Genomic DNA, 24,571 nt, shown 5'->3' with positions numbered 1-24,571 from the left:
TTGGCAATTTCTTGCCACAGATTCAAGGAATCTATCAAAAAAATTTACAAAAAAAACAAAGATAGCACAACATTTTTGAAAGTTTTTCGAAGAAGCGCGAAGAAGATGGACGATTTACTTTCAAAGATTTTCCCAAGTTTTAGACGTAATTTTAAAATTGTTATCAAAAGCTTTTTAAACAAAATTAGAACAATTTTTAGGAACATAGTCTTACAGAAAGTTATAAAACAATTAAACAGTAAATTAAAAACGTTTTTTTTTCATTTCTTTTCTCTTGTTCACGCTGCTATAACTTTTACTGCAGTTTAAAAAACAAAAACTTTTATTGGAGAGCATTCCTAACTTTTTCCTGAAGTTTATCAGCAAAAATGTTGGTCTAGCTAACCGCTCAATAAAAAAAACATACATGCTGTATGACGCTTTTGCAAGCAAAAAAAATCGCCAAATCTTTTTTTTCTATTTTAAACATTTTTTGGTGTAAGCATTTGTTGGTTTGATTTACCCACTCAAAAGTAGTATATATTGGCGATGAAAGCCCCTATTTAAAAAACTTTGGGGCCGATAGTTAAAAATGGATGTCTCAAAAATAACAAAAGGAAGACATTTTGGGTCGAGTCAGGGGGTCAAATCACCGAGAGGGGAAAGCTGCCTCCAATAAATCAGCTCCTGGATGTCGCAGTTGCTGAGCTACTAAGACAATCAATTTCTTAAATTTGGAAACTATGTTTCAAATAGCACATTAAAAAATTCTTAGTCGATAGCGAATAGTTATCTTTTAAGATAGAGCAAGATTAGCGCAACTTATGTTTTCTTTGTGCAGGGATTGCTAGTTTGATGTCTACAGGATCATTTTAAGTTCATTTGTACTTGAGTTCATTTCTACTTTTTTTTAAAAAATTTTTTCATAAAGTTTTTTCTAGTTTTGACGTTTTCGCAGATTTGCATAGTTATGATGTGTGATTCAAATTCAAAATTGTCTCTACTTCTCATTTATATATAGACCTAAAAGTTTTGATAAACCAATATCCACGTTTCAAAAATTCTGAGATAAATACAATGAAACCTAAAAACCGCTAAGGCTGTCTCAGCTAGCGGGCTGTATTTAAGTATGGGTTTCCAATAGATGCGTCCACGAATCATAATTTTCTTGGTTTCAGCTAGAGTTTTTTTTGCAATCTTGTAAGTATATGTTTACCTTGAATTTTGTATATGTTTCTCATTTTTGTTCAAAAAGATGATATTCATTCATTGAGAGTAAAAAAATGCAAGAATCAAAAAACTTATTTTTTAGATCTTAAAAGAAATTTACTCTACCACTGTTTTTCAATGTTCTTAACTTATGATTTTGGGTTTGATTGTACCCTCCTAATTTCTTAATTTTTTTTCTGAAAAACTAATACCTTCTTGTCATAATGTAAGAAAGTTACATACTTGTGAACATACTTAATCATTATACTTTTGATCTTTTTATCAAGCATTTAGCCAACATTGTACATAAGACTATTATCAAATTTTAATTTTCAAATAAGGGGTTAATGGGTTAGAAACAGTCCTGATTGTATAAAATTTGCATTTAAAGTCGCCCCACTAAAGCTCCGATTGAGGTGGTCTCCTTATATTTGGTAATATCAAAATCACGCACTCTTATCGTCTCCCACATTATGTGGTTTCTACCCATGTTCGGCTTGCCCAGCAGGTCGCCCAACTTCTGCACGTATTGGGTCTGGAAGTCGACAACTCCGAAAAGAGAGTCTATTTTGGCTTCATCTTCTTCGGCTTCTTTTATGTCTTTTTCCATTTCATCAAGGGAGGGTATTTCGACCATACCTGTCGTTAAAACATAAAAATTAAGGGATTTTTTGACGGGTACCGTGCAAACACCCTGATAAAATGTTTCTTTGTTGCGGATAATTCTACTTAGTTACAAATAAGATATGTTTAAAAAGTGAATTAATCTCTAAATTAAAACATTAAAAAGTGAGCGGTCATTCTCTCCGTCGGAGAGAATGAAGATAACAAGGTCATATCTAAATTAACCAGTTAAGAAACTTTAAAACTAATTAAATGAAATAAGACGAATAGTAAGATTCGCAACATTCCCCTTAGTGGGAAAAAAATTACAGTACTAAGCGCCATGATACATAACATGTTATCTAACCCTTTTTCTCCCTCTCGAGAAGTCCAACAAGGATTGAAAATTAAATACTGCGCAATATCACAAATGAAATTTTAGTGCTCCGAAGGAATGACTAAATTAGAAAGAATGATATAATTTCTAATTCCGGCGGATTATAATCCCTAGTTATAAGAAGGTAAACTCTAACTGCGCTGAAACGAAATACTAGTACGATATAATGACTAAATGCGAGTTTTCAAGTTTTTGATTTAGTTTAGCTGTCCCCTTCCACGAATTTTTCTAGCTCAGCGTTAAAAATTTCACTGTCTAAGTCGATGTAGTTGTCGAAACTATTCACCGCATCTCTCAGGGATTCGTCAGTAGAGGCGATGGAGAATTGATCGGGAGATGAAGGGTACGCTGGGCCCGGTGCACGGTCCTCCGGTAGAGTGTCGCAAATGTGGGTCTGGTTCTCCGAGGGATTCTCTCTGAAGGTTAGTGTGGGGGAGCCCGAGCTGTCGCCCTCGTCCAGAGATATAGGGTTATTCGCGGAGCCTGGTTGGTTTTGGAACTCGTCTGTAACATCTATGTAATATCGCTTGCCATAGAATTGTGGGGGACCAACATTTCGACTTGAACGTCTTAATTTAAATTCGTTACCGGTGATAGTGATTTCCTTAGGATGTTTTTCCTCACTAGTTGCACTTTCGTTAGAGGAGTCCTCTATCTCAAAGACTGGAAATTCCACTGGATTTTCTCCTTCCAATGCTTTTGTTGAATCCGAAGGAGTGTTTGGGCCATCTGTTGTCGTAGCGGTAGAAGATTCGCCAGGTGGGTGTGAGGTCGTTTGAGGTGGTGGCTTTATACTAATTGGACATTCCGCTGTATCTGTAGATTTAAATTGTTCGTCTAAAATCTCAGATTTTATATTAGTTTGATATGTTTGAGGAGCTAATGATGGGGAAGGTTTTTCGTTAAAAATGAGGTTATCTGAAATGAAGCGTTTTCGTATCATTTCTCTGCATGGAAAACCTCCCGCAATCCATTCCCAATCACTAATGTCCGACGTATCCGACGGAATGAACATGGATTCGTCACCTGCTAAGTATCCTGTGTTCGAAGTCGAGGCTTTATTTCGGTTTCGCTTCGATTTGTTGAATTTAGTGGGCTGTTTCGTTCCTCTAGATCTGGTGGGGACCGGGGTGAAAGACTCTGTGTGTCGTCCTGTCTTATTGTCTGGTTTCCGCGTCTGTTGTGTCTTCGCTTTGTTTGTCTTTCTTGGACCTACTTGTAAATCATTGTTAGAAAAAGAGGGAAATGAGATATTTCCTTTGAATGAACGAATTGTAGATGATTTAGACTTTGGGATGGCGATGTCCGATTTTCTAATGATTTTTCCGTCGGATAGTTCAACCGTGGATTTTGTTGAGTTTATTATTTTCTGACCTAGTTGTTTATAGAAGGGATTTCCGTTTATACTTCCGTTGGTTTTTCGTAGTAAATTACCTTTAAACGGACTGTTTAAGGCCACTCGGGAAGATGAAGGTTTTGAGGTTGTAGGAAGGTCTGAGTCGTAGCCTTTCTCCAATGGTGACTGGTTCTTTTTCGGTTCAAGAGAGTCTTTGTATCCGTCCTCTATCCGATCGTCTGCATTCGAGTCAAGGGCCCTTTCTCTGCTTAAGATCGACTTCCCTTTGTCTAAAAATCCACCGGATAATTTACTAGAAGCCAATTGCTTCCAGATTGTGTTCGGTTTTCTATTAAAGTGTATTTCGAACGGTGAGCATTTTATTTTTGATTGAAAGGAAGATCGTAAATTCCAAATGATTTTCGAAATGACAGTTTGTAATGTAGGTTTTTGTTGTTCTAAAGACATTGCTAATAATTTGATTTTTACAGTATGAACAAGTTTTTCTACAAGACAGTTAGAACGATGGTCCCCAACTGTACAAAATATTAATTTGATGTTAAGAGAATTGCAAAATAATTTAAAATCCTGACTAGTAAAACAGGATGCGTGGTCAACACGAATAGAGTTAGGAATCCCATGGAGATAAAAATAATCTTGAAGGAATTCGATTACCGTTTTTGATGACGTTGAAGAAGTAATTTTTGCTGATGGGAATTTTGAAAAACGATCTATACATAATAAGATGTTTTTATTGTTTCCCCAGTTGTTATCTAATGGACCGGCAAAATCAAGGTTTAATTCCTCATTAGGTTCAAATAAAGTGGGAAGTTCGCTAATTTGTGTAGTTGGTATGATGCTTTTTATATTCTTACCGGTTTGGGTGCATTGTGTGCAATTAATCCCGTGGAAGTAATTTTGCCGGTTTATATGTGGCCAGGTATTTCATACCGAATTGGCCAGGGGTGAGATTCATGTAAAGTTTTTAAAACGGCGTTTCTAAGTGTAAGCGGAATAACCAATTTTCCATCCATATATAATAGTCCGTCGGATTCATGAAGGTCTTTCGAAAATTGGTGTAATTAACGGGAATTTGCGTTGATGTTTTCTACTTTTTTCTGTAAAGCCTTCACAATTGGGTTTAACATCTCATCATCTTCCGTTAATAAAGCAACCAACTTTGCATTGAATTAAGTATTTAAATCCAAAGGTCTTTCAGGTAACTTGAGGTTTTCTCGAAATTTAGTTACTAACCTTTTGTGCTCAGAGGAAATTTGGAAATCAATAGAGACCTGTATCCCGGAAGTGGAAGGATTTACTACAATTTGGTTATTTGACATATTTACACTATTTATAAGTTTGAAATCCGAAGGATTACTAATTAAGCTACTGTTAATAATTAAAAAAATAAATAAAGGCTGAATTTGATAGAATGATTTTAGTAGAATCTGTGCTTAAGAAATCCGAGGGAATACATTTAGAGTTACAAAGTTCTGTTGTATAGTGTTTTTGATTGCAGATTGAGATGGAAGAATTGACGAAATTCAATGCTGTAATTATTACGTGATTTCGTAATTTCGTGTACTAGGAATTTTCCGAAACTGAATTAATTGAATTACGTAATGGATTTTCATTATCCAAAGGATTGAGTGCATTATATATTTTTTTGGTAGTTGCAACTACGAGTTCTTCGTCGTAATGTGATGGGGGAATTGCTTTACCCGAAGGAGTTCTTGAATTTAGATCGGTAAAACCCATATCTTTTCCCGCTAAATGCTTGATAGTAAAATTGAATGGTAGAGGACGATCTACCCATCTTGTCAATCCGCTATGGTACGTTTTGTTTCCGTGATTAGGTGACAAAGCGGAAAGGAGAGCTTTGTGGTCGGTAATAATTTCGAATTCGGAGCCGTAGAGAAAATTTTTGTATTGTTCCACCGCCCATACAACTCCTAATAACTCTAATTCGTTTGTTGAATATTTGGATTCATGAGGATTTAAAAATCTTGAAGCAAATGACACTGTTTTCCAAACGTTTTCATGGAGTTGTTCAAGGGATGCACCTAACCCATTATGTGAAGCATCGGTTTTTACTCTCGTGGACTTTTTTACGTCGAAGTGTGTGTTTTCAGTAAGATTTACTATTTCTGATTTAATCTTATCGAATGCTTTTGAGTGATCTTCATTCCAAAGGAAAATTGACTTCTTGTTTAGAAGAGGTCTAGGCGGGCTTCCGAGGGATGCTAAATTTGGTACAAATTTATTGTACTGATTAGTTGACCCGAAGAATGATCTTAATTCTTTTAGATTCTTTGGAATTGGAATATCTTTAATTGCCTTGGTTTTATCGAATAGTGGGGCGATTCCGGTTTTCGATATTTTAAAGCCGAGCCATTCGATTTCTTTTTAAAAGAATTTGCATTTCGACCATTTAACTGCGAAATTGTAACTATCTAGCGTTGATAAAATTTTATAAACAATTTTCTTGTGATCGTTAAAACTTCCTTTGGAAGCGACTAATAAGTCGTCAAGGTAACAATTTGTAAAAGGAATATTTCCCAGAGTTGAGTCCATGACTCTTTGAAACTCGTTTGGCATATCGTCGAGTCCAATAAAACCGGTTAAAAATTGATAAGTGCCTGTTATATCTCCGCCAACTAGGCTAAAATTGCATTGGCTGCTTGTAAAATTGTCTAGCGAGAGTTGACTATATGCGTTCTTTAAGTCTAGATTTGTAGACCATACTTCTCCGGCGGAATTGTTTGAAATTTGAGCCGCTACGTTATCCACTAATTCATGTATATTGGGCATCTGATATTTGTTCTTGTACATTTGTTTGTTGATAAATTTTGAATCTAGAGCTAGCTTTAACGATTTGTCTTTTTACAAGTGATAACTATCGGACTAATAAATCTGTCCTCGTCACAGTTTTCTAATTTTCTGATGTGTCCTTCGGATTTAAGTCTGTATAATTCTGATTTTACTGAATCCAGTAAGTGTAAAGGGACCCTCCTGCCTTTTAGTTGAATTGGCTTTAGTGGTTCGTGAAAGTGTGTTATTTTTGTTTGATTTTTTATCTTTCCAATCCGAAGGAATAATTGTTTGAAGGTTTTGGAAATCATTTCTATTTCATTATCTCTGTCAAGTGAGGTAACTGAATTGATAGAATTACAAGTTCTCTTGTTGGTGAGTGTTGTGAATTGTTTTTGTGAAACTTCGATTCCGACTTTTGGTAAATTGTTGTTTCCCAAGATGTTTCTTTCATGACCTTGAGTTAAGAAGAAGTGGCATTCCTTGTGAGACCATCCATTTGAGAAAATTGGGACGACTACCTCTCCAGTGATATTTATTGCCTTGTTCGTAAATCCGCAATAGAGTTCCTTAGTCGCTTTATCCACTGGATAAATTTTCACATAAGGGTCTCGTAACTTCAACTCGTGTAACACATTCTGCTTAAGGAAGCTTACAGGGCTTGCTGAATCCACCTGTATATTGAGAATTACTTGGTTTTCATTTCCTTAGCCGATGTTTAGTAATTTCTTCAGTTCCTTTCCTTGATCGTCGTAGATAGTTGCTACGTTTAATACAGAGTAATCATCGTTATCGCTCTGTCCGGACTCCGACCATGCGTTGATTACTCCACAGCATTCTCTATTGGCGTGGTCGATAAGTACATCCGGTTGTTCCGAAGGATAATTATGGTCTGTATTATTTACAATTTGACTATCCACAATATTTACATTTTTACGGCGTGATTTACAGAGTCTAGTAAAATGTCCTCGATATTTACAAGTCGTACAAGTCGTATCTTTAGCGGGACAAACCGCTAGATGTCCTTTTGTAAAATTTCCGCCGCATTTCATATATGTGTTGGTTCTTTCGATGTTTAGGGTGGGTTCTCTTTTTACATTAAAATGATTAAAAGATTTGTTGGATGAATATCCGTTGAATTTAAAAGTACTCGTCATTTTGATGTGGTTTGTTATTCCTTTTTCGTCAATCAGGGCTACATTCAAGGCTTCTAGTGGAGGTAAGGTTTCCGTGAGAATTTTCCGTTGGGTGTCCGAGTTCTTCATGTTATTGATAAAAATATCTCGAATCCATTCATCTTCTCCTGTGGGAATGTTACATCTTTTTGCCATTTCTGCAAGTGCCCCCCAGAATTGTTCTAATGATTCTCTGTCCCTCTGTTTTCTGTTTAATAGCTTGTGTCTTTCGAAGGTTATGTTTGTCTTTCTCACAAAAGCTACGGACAAATTTTCCCAAAATTCTTTGAAAGAAATTTGTAGAACTTTAACTCTCGTGAATTTTTGGCCGAATATTTTCTTTCCTTCGTTTCCGAGGGCTAGATAGAGTATGGATCTGAGTTTTTTGTCCGCCTCTTCAAGTCTCATGCCGTTGAATTTCTTGGTATCTGACTTTATTGAGGCCATTTCTTCATCATCGAATCTCTTTTGTTCTCGAATATTCCTCTCGATGCGAGATGTTTTTTGAGCGTCGGATTCATTTTCCGGCGGATTTTCCAATGTTGGGGAAAGTGGATGATATCGTTCCGATGGATTCAAGAGATTTTCGATATCGATATTCTCCTTTGCGATTATTGCTAGCTGGAATAGATCGCTCTACTCTTCCCAAGGAATTGGTGGGTCCACTGTGTGGTTTTGCCAAAATGAAGGTATACCTCTCACGTTTGATTCGTTGTTCTGCTGGCTGCGCCATGATAAAATGTTTCTTTGTTACGGATAATTCTACCTAGTTACAAATAAGATATGTTTAAAAAGTGAATTAATCTCTAAATTAAAACATTAAAAAGTGAGCGGACATTCTCTCCGTCGGAGAGAATGAATATAACAAGGTCATATCTAAATTAACCAGTTAAGAAACTTTAAAACTAATTAAATGAAATAAGACGAATAGTAAGATTCGCAACAAACCCGATATGTCAAACATCCGAAAAACGAAAAAGTGTTGCAAACATCCGAAAAACACCTTTACTACAGCCAACGGATCAACTTAACAATCTCCACCCCCTTTCTTGAAAGGGGGGAGATTCTTTAGTACGTACAAAAGGGGGGAGATTGTTAACAATCTCCCCCCCTTTCTTGAAGGGGGAGGAGGATTCTTTAGTAGGTACAATAGGGGGGAGGTTGCTAAGTAGATCCCAGCAAACGTCCGACAGTTTAAAAAAAAAGCAAGGCAAAGATCGTATTTTCACCATTCGCTTAGGAGATGCTGTATTGGTCAAATCAATAGGTACCGCCGCAGTCACGTCAACGTGTTGCGAGCTTGTCAATAGAAGGTATCATTCTGTATAAAAATTATAGCCGCTTATTGTCGGAAAGCGGCAACGTGCGCATAGTGCCCCCACCTGCGACCTTGAACCGAGAACCGGCTAAATTAGAGTCGGCAAATTGAGCGATGTTTTGAGTTTGAAATTCTTACGTCATTTTACTACATTATTATTACATAATTTTGTATGTTTGACATATCGGATGTTGCCCTAGCCCCCTTTTTGATATACGATCCTACAACAATCCTAGTCATTCAATTTGATGGAATCCCTCATACGCGGAGGACCGAATGCGCAAAAAAAAAAAAGAGCCAATCAGATTTCAGTTTTCTAAAATTTGGAAAGAAAGTAAACATTTCCAGGGACTGAATATTGATATTGGCCGAATATAAAAACGGCAGAAAAATTCAAAATTTTCAAATTGTCACTGACTGCCGCTGAATTGGAACAAGTTTTATATTTCAACGGTTTCGTTATGGAAGAAACTAAACATTGCTTCATTTAATTGAATGGCAATAGCTTCTTTTTAAACATTGACTTTCGGCTAAATTTGTTTTCGGTCCTTCGATCACGAGTTTTTTTCGCTCATTCGGTCCTTCGCGCATGAGAATAGCTATCATTTAATTTCATTGATGTAGCATAAATATGAAAAATGCTAGTCGTCATGTACCGGTAAAAAGAAATTTCGAAAAACCATTCAAACATTATTTGATCAAGTTTGATCAATAAAGCATCCAACTACCCTTGATTTTGGCGGAAATAATTCAAGGATGTTCATTTCAAATTAGCATACAATTGGCGAACTGGCTAAATTCAATCAAATTAGTGTTTTGATAGCTGAGTTTAAGGAAAATCTATTCCCGGTTTGAGGTGTTCGATTTATGTTTCGATCGTCTAGACTGAAAATAGTTTTAGTTCAACCGACTTGAAGACAATAGACTATATTTCTCGACGGGGTTCAGGAATTTAGACGACAGGAATTTATACGATCAGAAATTAATGGAATTTAGACAATAACTTGCGTGCAAATTGCTTGAAACTTGTTTACAAATTTTTGTATGTTTGGAGCTTATGAGTTTTGAATATCAAGGAATAGCTTATATTCCCTAAATGAAAACCATTTTTTGAGCGAATAAAATTTTACGCCGATTATCGTTGAAATTTCATTGATATAGTCGATTCGTGAAAATTGAAACAAGAATCGTAAAAATTTTTTTTTTTGAAAATTCAGCTCTAAACTAGGTGCTAACTGTGTTTTTCATTTAATTTCTTTATTAAAATGAGGACTGTTGTTTTACAATTGTTTTTATACTTGATACGACTGTTTGCCTACCACTTCTTGTAGTACTGATTTTTTGTGGTTCATAAAACAATTGTGAGCATTCAAAAACAATCCCGGGTTGACCAAAGGTGCTATTCAGACAATTTTCATATATGGAAAAACGCTAATCAGACCTTTTTCATGCAACTCCATAACTACAGAAAGTTGCATGAAAAGTTTACAATTAGTGGCTTTTCATATATCGAAAACGTATGAATAGCATTTTTCCATAAACCAAAAATATTGATTTTTCTATATTTCAATTTCCCAAAATTTTTTGGTTGTGCTCGTAACCGAACACAAATGACAATAACCTTGGTTACTCAAAGAAATTGTATGACTAGCTTTTTTTGTCAAAAATTAGTTTTTTTATTTGGTACGATGCAACGAATTTTAAGGCAAAACAAGAAAAAAGTGCTTCGAAAATTCAATGAAAACTTTTTAGCAAAGTGTATGAAGTTTTTATGATTAGTATTATTTTATAGACTAAGTTTATGGAATTGTATGACAAGCATTTTTGGTCTATGAAGGTCAACCGGGTTTTTAGCTTCATTGAAAATAGTAAAAGTGTTTTGGCTTTTTTGCTCTTTTTAATTTCTGAGCAAAGTTTTAATTTCATTCGTTATGTTTGACTCGGTCGGCTGCTAACTGTTTTGAACGGCAACAATTTTGGTCCTTTATCCAAAAAACGCTTAGTTTTCTTTTTAATAACTATCGGTGCATGCCTTGGCGACATAACGAGGCCAAACTGTGCACTGGATACCCGGGATGACCAAAAATACTAGTCATACAATTTCCATATATGGAAAACTGCTAGTCATACACTTTCCATACAATTCCATACGTACAGAAAATTGCATGAAAGGTCTATGATTAGTATTTTTTCATATATGGAAATTGTATGGCTAGCATTTTTCCATAAACCAAAAATATTGATTTTTTACATTTTAGTTTCTCAAAATTTTGGTTGTGTTCGTAACCGAACACAAATGACATAAACCTTGATTACTCAAACGTAGTAACCAACGGTTTGACCGCCTTGCAATAAAAATGCATTGGAAAAAGCCTGATATGTGTTACTTCTGTGTCAGACAAATGATATAACGAAAGTATTGAACTTTTAAATTTTGGCTTTTAACTTTTTAAAAGATGATTATTTCTAAAATTTGAATTTTTAAACTACCAGACATCAATCAAGGCATACAAAAACATGTCATACAAAAGAAAGAGGAGTTTTAAGCGTTTTTGAAAAAAGTTATTAAGAGAAAAGGAAAACAAAACCAATATTAGTACATCCAGGACTACGTTATACACACAAAACAATTAAATTTTGCATGCAAAATTTTTTTTTTCAAAAAATGTTTGTTTGGATACCAAAATCAATTTGCGCTTGAAAAAAAGACACAAAAAAAATGTTTGGGGACAATTTCTAAAATATATGGAAATTGTATGACTGGTGTTTTTTTTTCAGAAAACAAAAACAAAAAAAGTCAAAGTTTTCAGTCGTAGCAGCCCAAAAAATTTTTAAATGTTTTGCCAGCAGTTGAATTGATTGTTCAAAGGTTTTTTTCACGAAAAAAATTTTAAAAAAAGTTCTAATCATACAATTTCCATATATGGAAATTGTATGGCTAGCATTTTTTTTCATACCATTTTTTTCCCTTTTTTTATGAAGAGATACCAATTTCGATACCAAAACAACTATAAAATACCTTTGGAACTCGATTAAACTCATTTTGCAAAAATGTATGAAATTTGTAGGACTAGCATTTTTCCATAGACTAAGCGTATGAAATTGTATGATTAGCATTTTCGGTCTATAGAGGTCAACTCGGGTAGGTGGACAATTTTTTGTTTGTATGTTCCTGGATTCCAGAGGCAAGTCTTTAAGCTTGGTAACACTTTGTCGGAACGATCAAAGAAAATGAGAGAACAAAAGAAGAACAAAAGAGCGCGTCCTTGTTGGGGAGTCACAAAATACACAGTTTGGCCCCGTAATGGATGGTTGTCTTGTCTGTAGTCCTCATTTAAACTGCTAGTCAACGTAAATTGATTCCCAAAGCTACAAATCATGTTTGTTTTGCTAATTGCAACTGTTTCATACAATTGCATGCAAACAAAAAAAAACGAAATCAAACTTTTTCCAGCTCGAGATATTAGATTTGTTTCAAATTTGTGTTAGATTTTATTTCGGTAAAGATTATTTTTTGGTTTTGTGTTTGACCTTGAGATCTCTGTGTTCGATTTTGTGTTCAAAAAAGGTTCAAAATAGTGTTCGATTGCGTTTCGATCTTGACCCATAATTGAAAATTGTGTTTGACGAAAAGGGCTGTTGACTGAACCCATTAGTCGAACGCCTCAACCCGGATTGAGAAAATCAGAAATTACCGAGCTTTGAAGTCTTTTGAAACTCGCTTTTAGCTCTATGCTTCTTGTTGCCGCGACTCGTACGGTTACAACTGTAAAATAGAGTTTTAGTGAGCTTATTTTGCACATACTCTTAGAAGTTTCAGGCCCGCATTGGACTTAATTGATAACAATATAGATGTAGGGGACATTTTTTCACTAGCGAAAATTATGGAGTCCGTACATTTGTTTCCCGCACTGACAAAAAGTGGATCGCAATCGATTTAATACAGATAAAGTAGCAGAGACCTTGAAAAAATCTAATCAATTCAATTTAAGTTTAATACCAAAATTTAACTTAAAAATCATTTCAATCGACTCTACGTTGATTTAAATCCTTTTCGTCAACGTTTTTTGTTTTCATGTTCCTAGGGATTTGAGTAACAACAAACCAATTTAAATCCATTTAAATCCATTCTTAACTAGTTTTTTGTATACTCATTTTTTCCACAGATTATATATAGATTTTATACAGACTTTGTAAACATCAAAACAGTTTAAAAAGCGGAACTAAATACATATGCTTTTCAAATAAGGTTTCGTTATGATGTTTGGCCCGAATTTAAGCTATGAGGATAGCTAATATCTATATTTTCTGCACAAAAAAATCTTATTTGATGTGTTAATTATATGGTAATTACCTAACATTATTCAGCCTAGAACGTTAATGATACAAATAACATTTGAAAAAATTGTGCATAGTTTTACTTTTCATTACCGCGGGAACCCTTACTTTTGCAAACTTTGAAAGGGAATCTCTTAAACGCAAAAGTTTGTCGTACAAAACTCTCCTCGAGTGACTGTTGCTCTCTGCAGTTCTCCTTGAGACTTTCTTGAGTAGAACATTTTGATCAAGTTCCGAAGCAGAAAAAAAAACATTATGTAACCTAATTTGTGTTTAATTTATTTAGTTTTGCAAAATTCAATTTAATTCGGTTTAAATCCATTTTTTATGCAAAAAATTGATTTTTTTTCTGTCGTAAAAGTTCGTTTTAAACAATTCTAAATCAGTTTACGCATCTAAATGTGCTATCAAAAATCGATTTCTATTCAGTATTTTATCAGCATAAAAGTCGATTTAAATCGATTTCAATCTCAAGTTTGTCAGTGCGGGTAACATCTAACTTTTTAACCGTGGGTTTGCATCTACAATGTTTAACATTTGGTCACCAAATCCGCAAAAATTAGAAAAATATTGATTCCAGATTCCGCAGTTTTGTAGATTCTATGTCTTATCCGCAGCCAAAACAAACATCAAAAGACTTAGCTGCTGTTTTGAGTTTTGCTGCTGCTAAACCACTGAAACAAAAATTTCACAAATTATACATCTAGGCCTCGCAATCGTCCATAAAATGGTCAATTTTTCGACCAATCAGAATGCAGCAAAATTAGAGTTCTCAATAGAATGCTCAGTGCTAAGTTACTGTATTTATTTATAGGGGTGTAGGGGTGGAGGTTCTTAAGTTAGGTACAATAGGGGGGTGGGGGGGGGGGAGATTGTTAAGTAGATCCAAAACATATAATAAAGAAGAACTACAGTTCCTACAAAAGACTATTTCAATTACTCAACCTGGGTCATATTCTACATATTAACAAAATTTCCTACTTTTGCAAGAAGGGGAATAAATTAAGATAGCGAAACAGTTTACTTTAGTATGTTTTTACCATTTATGATATGGGCACAGAGATGACCCTGGATCCAGAACATCGAGAAACTGTAGATGACATTCTGCATACCAATATAGAACAGTTTAGGACACTTGGGGAACACTACTTGTTTGTAGAGAGGAACTGCCATCTTGCACTTCGTTTTCAGACGCAGCGACTCTTCCAAATAAGGAAAGTGGTACAGATAGCCAGTGCAAAGTATTATAATGTCATAATCGGCGTAGGAGCCATCCTCGAAACTAAGCAATAAAACTTGGGCCATAAAGTTGAAGCTTACTTGATTCTTATAGATACATCTTAGATTGAAAAGCTGCAGAAAATAAAAACTCTTATTTGTATTAAAATTAGTCTTTTTTGTAGAAGTTTCAGGACATTCAAATTTTGAGATAATCAAAAACCGAAGTCGTAGTTTTATATTCAGACTTCAATGGTCCCAATCAATCTAGATTGCGACAAAATGCGGAGAAAACATCCAACCGGGTCGAGGTGCTCACTTTATGTTTTGTTGCAACGCAAACGTGACTAGAGTATAAATGCATATGCAACAGGATGGCTGAGCAGACTATTCTAAATAAACCAAAACTAAGTAGACCATTTTGAGTCTCCCACGGGCCATTGTATTAACATACTAAAAAAGGGGTTCTCAACATATTTAACCTTTTTTTCTGTTTTTTTGGTTCTAATTCGGTTCAGCCTTGATTGATCGAGGCTGACCGTCAAAAAAACAGTTTTTCTCAAGGACATTATTACCGGTTCATGTGGCTAGCTTGCGCCGATTTGTACCATTTTCATGGCAGATTATTGGTGTTTTTGCTGATCTTATATTCAAATGAAACTTGGTTTATGGATTTTCGGAGAGTTAATTTACCAATAAATGCTCTCTTTAATTCAATCATTTGAACCTTCAGTTCTTACCGGTTTACGGAGATTGAGTGCTAACATTTTGGCGCCCCACAACGGACCGACACGACTAAATTCCGTACACGACACGATCCACCAGACAACACTTTTCTCTGGTATCAGTTGACAATCAAGAAGGCAGTGAAAATTGAAGGCAGTGATCTTTTGAGTCAGGTATCCAGATAATTAGACAGGGGGTCAATTACAGAAGGTGTGTGCGAGTTGAATTGCTGAAGAGTTACTCTGTGTCTGACCAAAGTGTTCACCACCCGAAGACGTTGACACCCAATCTCCAAAAAACTGTCAAACTCGACCAATTTTGAAACACTAGCCTGATGATATAAAAGTATTTACGATGTCCCATACGTTAAAAATTTTGGTAAAAGCTGGCTCCCGGTATTTTTTTAATTTTGAAAAATTTTGGGCTTAGTTGAACTAAAAATTCTTACAATCGGTACTTTGACAATTTTCTCGATATCGAAAAATTTTATTTATATGTGAGCGGAAATTTAACATGTAAAATCGGAACATTGACGAGGGGCACGAGATAAATTTTTTGAATTGGTTTATGAATCGAACCCGCTGATAACCATTTCCCGAAAAATTATGTGAAAAGAGCAGAAAACTCCTCAAAACGTCCCAAGAAGTCTGCAAAAGTGTGCTGTGAGAATACACCAATCTTATCATAAATGGTCTGGCAGTGAAATATCAGGCAAATTAAGTTGAGTTTTTTCATTCTCAAGTTTCTTCCGCCTGTGTTGTTTGAACTTAACCAATTTGCCTGACCCTCCACCCACCTGTGATAAAAGAGAAAGCCAGTTTGCTCCAAGTGTATCAAAGCCGTTTGCTCTCGTCCGAATATTGACTTCGCTGCGTGAAATTAAAGTTAAGTGGTCAGGTACGGTGATATTGAGTGGGTTAAGTTGAACTTTTTTTTCTCAGGTTTCCTCCGTGTCTGTTGTTGGTGTCCATCCGACCTACTTAATTTACCAAACCCAATGGTACTTAACCATAACGTAGCCGTCACAATAACATAGGTCCCTTAAATGTTGGGTAATCATTCTAGAAGCTAGTTCCTTGGATAACGCGCGCCGCAAAACTCTAGTCGTTTTACCGTAACGGCCTTGTAATTTGGCAAAACGCCACTAATAACTCTCTAAGTAGGACCACAGCAACAACAACCACAAGTTGAGCAGGGAGCAGAATAATTGGTTTTTAAGGTATGAGAAAAATATGTATACTGCAGACGCAACGGAACTGATGGTTTTAAGAAAAATAAAGTTTCAACAAGTTTTATCGTTTTGAAGTTCGTCAAAGCTTATCTCTAAGCGTAAGGCTAATGACCAGGTACTAGCTGAGAAGTACAAGGAGCTTCACCAGACTCCCTCTCTTGATATAAAGACTCTTCTTCTTCTAATGTGTTGTAGCGCTAATAACAATATCCTTAAAACCGGTAAGAAGCGTAAGCGCCTACCACTTAAAAGCTCGAAAAGTTTTTAAAAAATGTTTCAGGCAGAGGCTTTGAGGCGTCAAAGTCCCCCATCTTGTAATTATTTTTGAATAATAATTTCGAATTAATTATGTGTTAAAACACTGTCTGAGTCACATGAGTCTGGTAAATCTGCTTCCACTCATCATACGTCAAATATTCACACTATGTTGTCTAGTGAGAAACGGCATGAGTTGATTTCGGTAAAGCTACGCCACGAGGAGCTGAAAAGGCAGTATCAAGTATCGATAAGGCTGAAAGAGCAAAAGAACCGTCTTCAGTTCAAGCAAAGTCAGCTGGAACTGGAACAATTTGCTGAAAGTAATAAAAGCAATTGAATGAAATGGAAATGAAAGCGTTTGACCTAGAAGATAGTTCATCTCAAGTTAGCGAGGAGTTAGAGGAAAATAAAATGACTTGAATAAGTCAGCCCATTTCAAAATTTCAACCGATCGAACTGATGCTTGGGTAGACTCTGTTAGTTCACAGGCACCTCCTGACAGTGCTAGTGAGCAAAATTTGCTCGCCTTCACTCGTGTACCAATTACATCAGAAACGGCAAGATCTGCCAGTCTTTTTCATCCAAGTGACTCAAGTAATCGGCATAGCCATGGTCACACAGCATCGAGTGACTTTTGAGTCTATAATATGAACAGCGAGCAATGCCTCGATTTGGCAGTGCAAGCTTTCTGCTATTGCAAACTTCTGTTCCGCCTGTTCCATTTCCAAATAATAGTATGTGTTCTATTGCACACGTGTTGCCCCACCTTCTGCTGTTTCTTTGAAGATCATGAGTTCAAATATAACTAATGGTAGTTTTGCCAACGGGCGACCTAAGTTATTACTCGTCACATTGTTACCGGCACAATCGGGTACTGAATTTGTTTCTTTGTCAATTGCATTAGCTGGTGGTGACTTCTGATCTTCTGGAGTAAGGCCACCGCCGGTTTTTCTTGCGGCACCTAATTACCATGCATCGCCAGTCCAGATGGAACATATCATTTTTTTTGTAACGCATACAGTGTCACGAAACATCAATGATTACTATACAAGTGATCCAAACTTATGGCGGTTGTCAGCTACAACTCCAATCGTCACGCCTGTTCAATGTTCTAATGCTTGAAACATTTTTTCTTATAAGAAATCTGTTGTCCCACCGTGTAACACTGCCGTCTTGTTTACTCTTGGTGGGACTGTGTGTTTTGATTCTCTGCCAATTAATCCTCAACTTGTTCCGCATTTTGTCAATATTACTAATACTGGTTATCAGATAGTCAACGAAGACTACTCACCGTCTTCTACTAACTGTAACATTCGCCCAAATACTACACAGCGACGGAGCGTAGAAAAAGTACCTATTAACGACTGGCAGGCGTCAGTTACCTTAATCCTACTCGTTTTTCACCGTCTCGACCTTGCCAGTTGCTTTTCTGGTCTGTTTAGGGCTAAGTAAAAAGTTACTATTTTTAGGCCATCAGTCAAACGAATTTTGATCAGCTTTCGTTTACATGCGAACACAACCACATAGCTGAGTCTCGGATCCTCAGACTACGTGATTGCCATTAAAAACACAGCTTGAACAACCTATCTTAACATGTTTTTGTGTGACAGTTCTATATTAAATCCATTGGAGATGGATTGACCCTTTCCTCTTTCTAGCTACTCATATTCTAAAATATCAAATAATACCGGTGTTAATTCAGTTTTCTACGACATCCAGTAGCTACAAAGTTAGTTTTATATAGTCCCTTCACATAAAACAGTCTCTGGGGGACCAAGCCTACGCTCCCGTAATCTTCCTGAGATAACGTCCTTTTCTCTTCCAATTTGTGGCACGGGAGGGTTCCGTGAAATATTCCTTCCCCACTGAAGCTTCCTTCTCCACTAATATCCGCTGCTAAGAGTCTTATCGCGTGTTGTTGCCACGGTAAGAGGCTTTGTATTTTTCGTCTCTTGTGCGACCGTTTTCCACAATATTTGTCGTTGTTCTGTTTTTTCGTCGTTTTTCGTCAAAATGGCCGTCTTTTTTGTACTTCCGAGAAATATCCACAATTCAATCGAAATTTTAAAAATAAGAATTCTAGAATATTCCTACCCTCCTTCGCAATACTTTTTCGTTCCTAAAGCCTTTATTCATTTTATTTCGTGTCGCCGGAAGGTTGCGCTGTGCCATCTAGCAGAATGGCACATACTCCCCGGACAAGTCCCCATCAATGTCCCTATTGATCGCATAACACCGGGTTATCGTCAAGTAGTGTTCCAGTTCTCTATAATCAATCTTACAAATCGCATAAGAAAATGAAATTTATCTACTCCACCTCAACTCACTACGTGTTCACAAATGGCATCGTACTACATTTCACTGCCTTTCAACATTTTCACAAAATTTGGACCATGAGGAGTGTCCTAGATAAAAAAAATTTTCTGACTACTTACGTCGTCTTGCCATAAAAATTCTTTTCGCTCTTTGTGATTAAAAAGTTGAGACGTGGCACGGCCACGCACCCGTTAAAATTAACCTAACGTCACTCACCAAGTATGATCAGTTATTTATGCAGTCCTCTCAATATTAAAACTAAGAAATTGTGTGGCTAGGAAAGTTATTGAGTTACTCACCCTTCTCGAGCGAGTTTACTCAAACTTACCATGTCGCCACACAGTGAAATTGTGTCTTATACAAGTTAAAAACTTCAGTCATGTTTAAATAGGTAAATATACTCACCTATGTTCTATATATATACATAAGTAGTACAACTAAAATACTTTTTCAACAATTTTAACAATTGTAACAATTCTCAAAGTTTGGTTTGACCAAACTAAATCAAAACAAAAAGTTTAACAAGTTCAATAATCAAAACTTGGTTGATTGGTTTAAGTTTTCACACACAAAGACAATCGAGTTTTTTCTCCTTTTCTTCTCTTCTTTGCTCACGTCTTCACTTGCTCTCTTCGTTCATAATCTTCATTCCATCGCTTCTCCATCCTGGTCTTCAGCTTCGCTGTCTTCTAGGACTTTCTCCAGCATGTCCATGGAGTTGCGGGCCGTGCCCCAACTCTCCTGTTCCAACAGCCTCGGTTTGCAACAAGGTAGCAAGTCCACATTCACCTTTTGCTCCCGGTTCCTGCAAAAGCTGTTGTGAAGACATAGGCTCACATTTCGTTCTAGGTCAGCTCTTAAGACCTCTTTCTTTTCATCTTCAGTTACACAAGGCGATACAGCTACTCGCTTCACCGCCGTGGTGACCGCGTTTCTGTGCGTCAGGAATGCTCTCTTATAGGCTCCCGGTCCTATATCTAGCTGGAAAGATTGATAGGCTTCCGTGTTCCTCGACATGTGACGCTTCGCGCGTTCATACATCCATGATGTCATCACTGCACGGAACCAAGGCATCAATCTCTGCCTCGACCATATCCTTTCAATGGCTTTGGGTATTCTCAGAACCTTGCAGGTGGTTCTGAAAAGATCCAACTCACGACTCATCTTCACGTTGCTCAGCTGCTCAGGAGTCGGCACGGCCGTCTCCTGTTCACTTGTGTCCGCGTTAGCCTCCAACCATCTCACTGCCAGCATGGCACCAACCATCACGATTGACACCTGTTGATTTTGATCGGGCAACCCCGTAGAGTACAACTCCTCCACGTCCAATACTAGCATCAGATTCCCGCGTTTGGGGTACCACAACGTCTGCGCCAAGCAGTGGCAAGGATACTCCCCATGGGTCCTCACTATGTTCCTTCGGGTCCGATACTCTGAGGCTCCCAGCAACGGTTCCACCTCCATCAGAATTCTGTGTAAGTCGTCTTTCTCTTCTATGGTGGGGAATTCAGTGGGTAACGCTCCACTCGCTTTCTGCTTCTGGAACTCACTCACATTACCTTCGTTCAATCTCAGAAACTCTTCACCCACTACATCTTGCAACTCGCCTTCAGATCTCTGCGGGACTGACCGAAAGATCTTTGCCAACAAATCATATGACCTCTCTGACATTCTGGCCAACCTCACGCACTTTGGCACAGAGAAAAGTTGGTCAATCAACACCTGATGTGTCCTCGCATCCATCACCACCATGTGTGTAGGATACCTACTACTGCAATATGGTGCGGAGCTTGAACCCACCAGATATTTTGAACCAGTAGGTTTATGATATGCTTCACTATCCTTCAGATTCATTTCGTTTTCCAGAGCTTCTCGCCAGCCTCCGATCTTCTGCTCTGTCTGCAATGCTCCAGGGAATACTTCTACGCTGAGGGACGTCACTAGCTCATGGGCACGCTCCAGGCGCTCAAGCGATTCTATCGAACTCGTCATGCTACAAAATCCCAAGGCTGTGATCAAGTTTACATCCGTCACCCCATGACAATCCGCACAATCGTGCCAGTTGTCTATGCTGCTCGCTCAGCGTAATCAGGCAGTGCCCCAAGTTGCAAACATGTCCTTCCATCCCACTATGTTGAGCCAAGCATGTGCCTTGCTTCAACCAACTGCTCGATGGACTTTCCTCGGATAGATCCGTGGATGGGTTGCTCTTCCGCTTCGTCAACCTCATGGCCAGCAGATGGTGTATCATGGCCAGATCATGTAAACTCGCGTCATCATCCAGGTCTAACGTGATATCCGCCGTCATGTCCCAGATTAAACCGGCGTTAGGATGAGGACACCAAAAAGGCTTCATGAGTTCCCACATCGTTACTAGACTGGTTTTCAAGGGACCGTCCCAAATTCCCAGCTTGGGTTGTTCCACCATCAGCATTCCAGTTTCTTTAATCCATTCAACCCAGAAATTGAGTACTATGACTTGCTCATAGTCGAAGTACGCTTCCCTGGCTTCTTCATTCACGAAGGGATTGTACGCCATCCCCGGCATGCCAGACACATATTAGAACGACTTCAGTTTTCCTAGTGTTGCAAAGTCTTTTTGTCCCTTGACTGCTTCAATCAACTCCCGGTTCACTTTCAATTCTTTGTTGGAATATCTTCTCACTTCTTCCAACTTGCGATAGCTCTCCATGTCATTCGACTCCTTATTTGGTACAGTCAACGGCATATCCTGATATAGTTCCAGGAGTGCCCTAAGGAAGTTTCTTTCGCAATCAACTCCCTTTTGCCGAATGATCTTTATACATTCTCCCAAAACAGGAGTGGGGATACGATCCACCACGAACCTGACAAAGCAAAGGGCATCCTTACGCTTAGCCCATGCTATCGCAGAATCGTCTTTTGAAATCAACGCTCGCAGAGCTTTCATCAACTCCAGCTCCTGTTCCCGTGATTTCGAATCATTACTGGCTTCATATTCCGCCTTCTTGATGCCGATCAAGCACCAAGCCAACCGTACTTGCAGATCAGTTCTCGTGCACGGATGAGCCAGGTACGCTGCCACCGTCGCAGGTGCATGCATCGTCTCGTCGAAGTATCTCTGGAGGGCCGCCCTCCAAGAAATTTCTAGTAGTTTTTCCAATCCGATTTCGTTCGCTTCAGAGGACATTACCGTGCCGTAGTCTTTCCGATTTAAGTTTGAATTCTCCGTAAGCTCTTTCAGATATTCCTGCATGGCTCGCTTCTCGCTCCAAGCCATCAGGTGCCCTCTCGCGGAGTTTCTCGCTTTCAAAATCTCCACATAACCCCCTGCCGGATCTCCCATGTGGACCGATTCCGGCACAGTGACTCGACTGTACTCGACCACGTCGAGTTATCCTTCCAGTTTCAATTTGGCCATGTTGGTCCGCGAGGGCCTGTAATCTTCAAGTCCTCCAGATCCATATTGACTGATGATCTCCATCTCTAATTTATTGTCTGCCAGGGTTCGTGCTGTTTTCTTTGATCTCACGGCTGTCGTGGTCAGACCTGCCAAGAGCATAGGGGGTATCAGATTCTCTTTTTCTCCCCCTGTCAGTGTTGCACCATCTCCTTGCCCGCTCTCGCCTGAACGACCTGCGCTCGTTAAAGAGGCCACCACTGCGCTGGCTTTCGACTTCACCACTCTCGGGTTCACGGTTCGACTTCCTGTCTTCCCTTTTAGTCGCTTCAGCCACTTCCTGGCTCGTCTGACAGGTAATTTCTTCGCAACCTGCTGATCATCGGCACTGTCTTCTGTTACTGACTCGGTCAGAACATCCGACTCCATGGAGTTCACTATTTTCTCCAGGACCTCACGCATGATGGGTTGGTTCAATCCCACCTTCATTATGGATTGCGTCCCATATCGTCGTATCACGTCCCATGATCTTTCCATGAAACTCACTCGGCTCCAGGTTGCCCCTGTCTTGCCTTCTAACTCACTTTGATATCTCTCCCACTCCTCTTCCGGCAGCGTACTCAGGAAGGATACCCTCATTGATTCCTCGATTTTTCTCCTCCTCGGTGACTCATGGAGCAATCTTTGCGGATCCCTGCTTCTGCATTCTCTCGCCTGGCTTATTGGGTCCATCGGGGATAAGTCGGCCGACGCCTCCTTTGTAGGGGACATGAAAGACGATGGCGTCATTAGCAATAGACTCCCATCAACTTCCCCATCGTCGTCTTCACTGAACCGGTATTCTAGCAAGTCTCTCTCCAACGCTCCTAGATCTGTCTCACCCGGTTTTCCCGTCTTTCCCTCGATGTCGTTATCGTCATCGTCCTGGTCCATCAATTCATCATCACCTGCATCAGGTTTCGGCTTGGGTCCTGAAGGGCCTTGTCGTGTGCCTATGCCCGAGTCCGGCCGAGCCGGTACGGTCATGTCTCCTGCGTGATAAAACAATTCATCGTTCACCAGGAATTCTACGGACTCTTCGCCATGTGGTGCCAGGTCCTCTATCGTTATGTATGAGCCTCCTCTGCTCTCCCTTGCCACTTCCAGCATCACTACTTTCGCTTCTCCTGACCACTTCAGTCTTGATAAATCATCCGTGGGAGTATACACTTCGTTCCACATTTCAGCCGAGACCTCTGGTCTCCTGGAAGGTAGTGCCTTGATGTTTTTCCTACTCCAAGCATCAGGAAATGAGAAGTCAAACGTGTGCGCGGCTGCTACATTCCAGCTGATGAAGCGCGGCTCCATCCCTTCACTCCACTTCAGCATTCTCTTCTCCGCATCACGAGCTGCTCCGATGCGAGGGGCAATGATGGGAGATGTGACTCCCAACAACATCCTCCTTATCGGTGGATATCGAGGGCATTGGTCCGGCATCGGCCTGGACCCAGAAAGCCACGCTTGCTGGTTCTCTTTCGCGTGTGCATAGGCTTCTGGTAAGAGTGGGAATCCCATAGCCGCTCCTGTATCCTTCACTACTGGTCTCAAATTCCAAAGCTTCGGGTTAAACTGGATGTGAGAAAGGTCCTCACGGCCCATTCGGCACTTGAAGTGGTTGTTGAAATCCATCAACACCCAATCTGGCTCAGCTATTCTTCCGAACAGCCTATCGTCGCTGGCCAGCCCTCTCAGCTCCCTCTGCTCTACCCAATTCAGCACGGAACAGTCCACAACTGAGACCAGGTTGACATACAACACAGAATTCCTGTATGCCTTGACTTGCACGTCCGGGAACGCGAAAGACATCACCGGTCCATACACCACCGTGACGAATTCCCGCAGTCAGTGAATCAGAGCCAACGGATCGATCCGCATCATGACAGCCAAATCTGTCAGCAAGGGCATGCCACAATATTGCTTACACTCACCCGCATTCGTCGCCACCTTATCTTCTCCCGTGACGATTCTGTTCTGTTGCAAGAGATATTGCAGCAGGAGAGTCCTCCAGTCTTTCATCTTCCTGAGCGAGGCGATTTCCAACTGTGCATTGAACTCACGACTCGGTCCCTGTAGTTGTTCAGGGTAACGCAACAGCACAAGCAAATCACCCAGTCGACCGTAGGTCATGGCAATCAGGGTCAGGAGTCCATCCAATCTCAAATCTGCCAACGCTTGGGTGAAGAGATTCGCCGGTCCCTTCACGAAATTTTCATGACAAAATGTCACGTATAGGGCTAA

General features: G+C 39.0%; 1 protein-coding gene across 1 annotated transcript in view; it reads right to left on the bottom strand.

The window, feature by feature from the left end:
• Nucleotides 1–1,489: 1,489 nt before the first annotated feature.
• LOC134839585 (trimethylamine monooxygenase-like) overlaps nucleotides 1,490–24,571 on the bottom strand; it is a 49,016-nt gene continuing 25,934 nt past the window's right edge. Inside the window, exons 4-5 of the mRNA XM_063855189.1 lie at nucleotides 14,207–14,448; nucleotides 1,490–1,827 (exon numbers count right to left, since the gene is read on the bottom strand). Of these exons, the coding sequence (XP_063711259.1) occupies nucleotides 1,574–1,827; nucleotides 14,207–14,448 (496 nt within the window). The 3' untranslated portion in view covers nucleotides 1,490–1,573. The remainder of the gene's footprint in view (nucleotides 1,828–14,206; nucleotides 14,449–24,571) is intronic.

This window comes from Symsagittifera roscoffensis, chromosome 2 (genome assembly GCF_963678635.1).
Source record: "Symsagittifera roscoffensis chromosome 2, txSymRosc1.1, whole genome shotgun sequence".
Taxonomy (NCBI): Eukaryota; Metazoa; Xenacoelomorpha; order Acoela; family Convolutidae; genus Symsagittifera; species Symsagittifera roscoffensis.
This window is presented reverse-complemented; position numbering and strand designations above follow the sequence as displayed.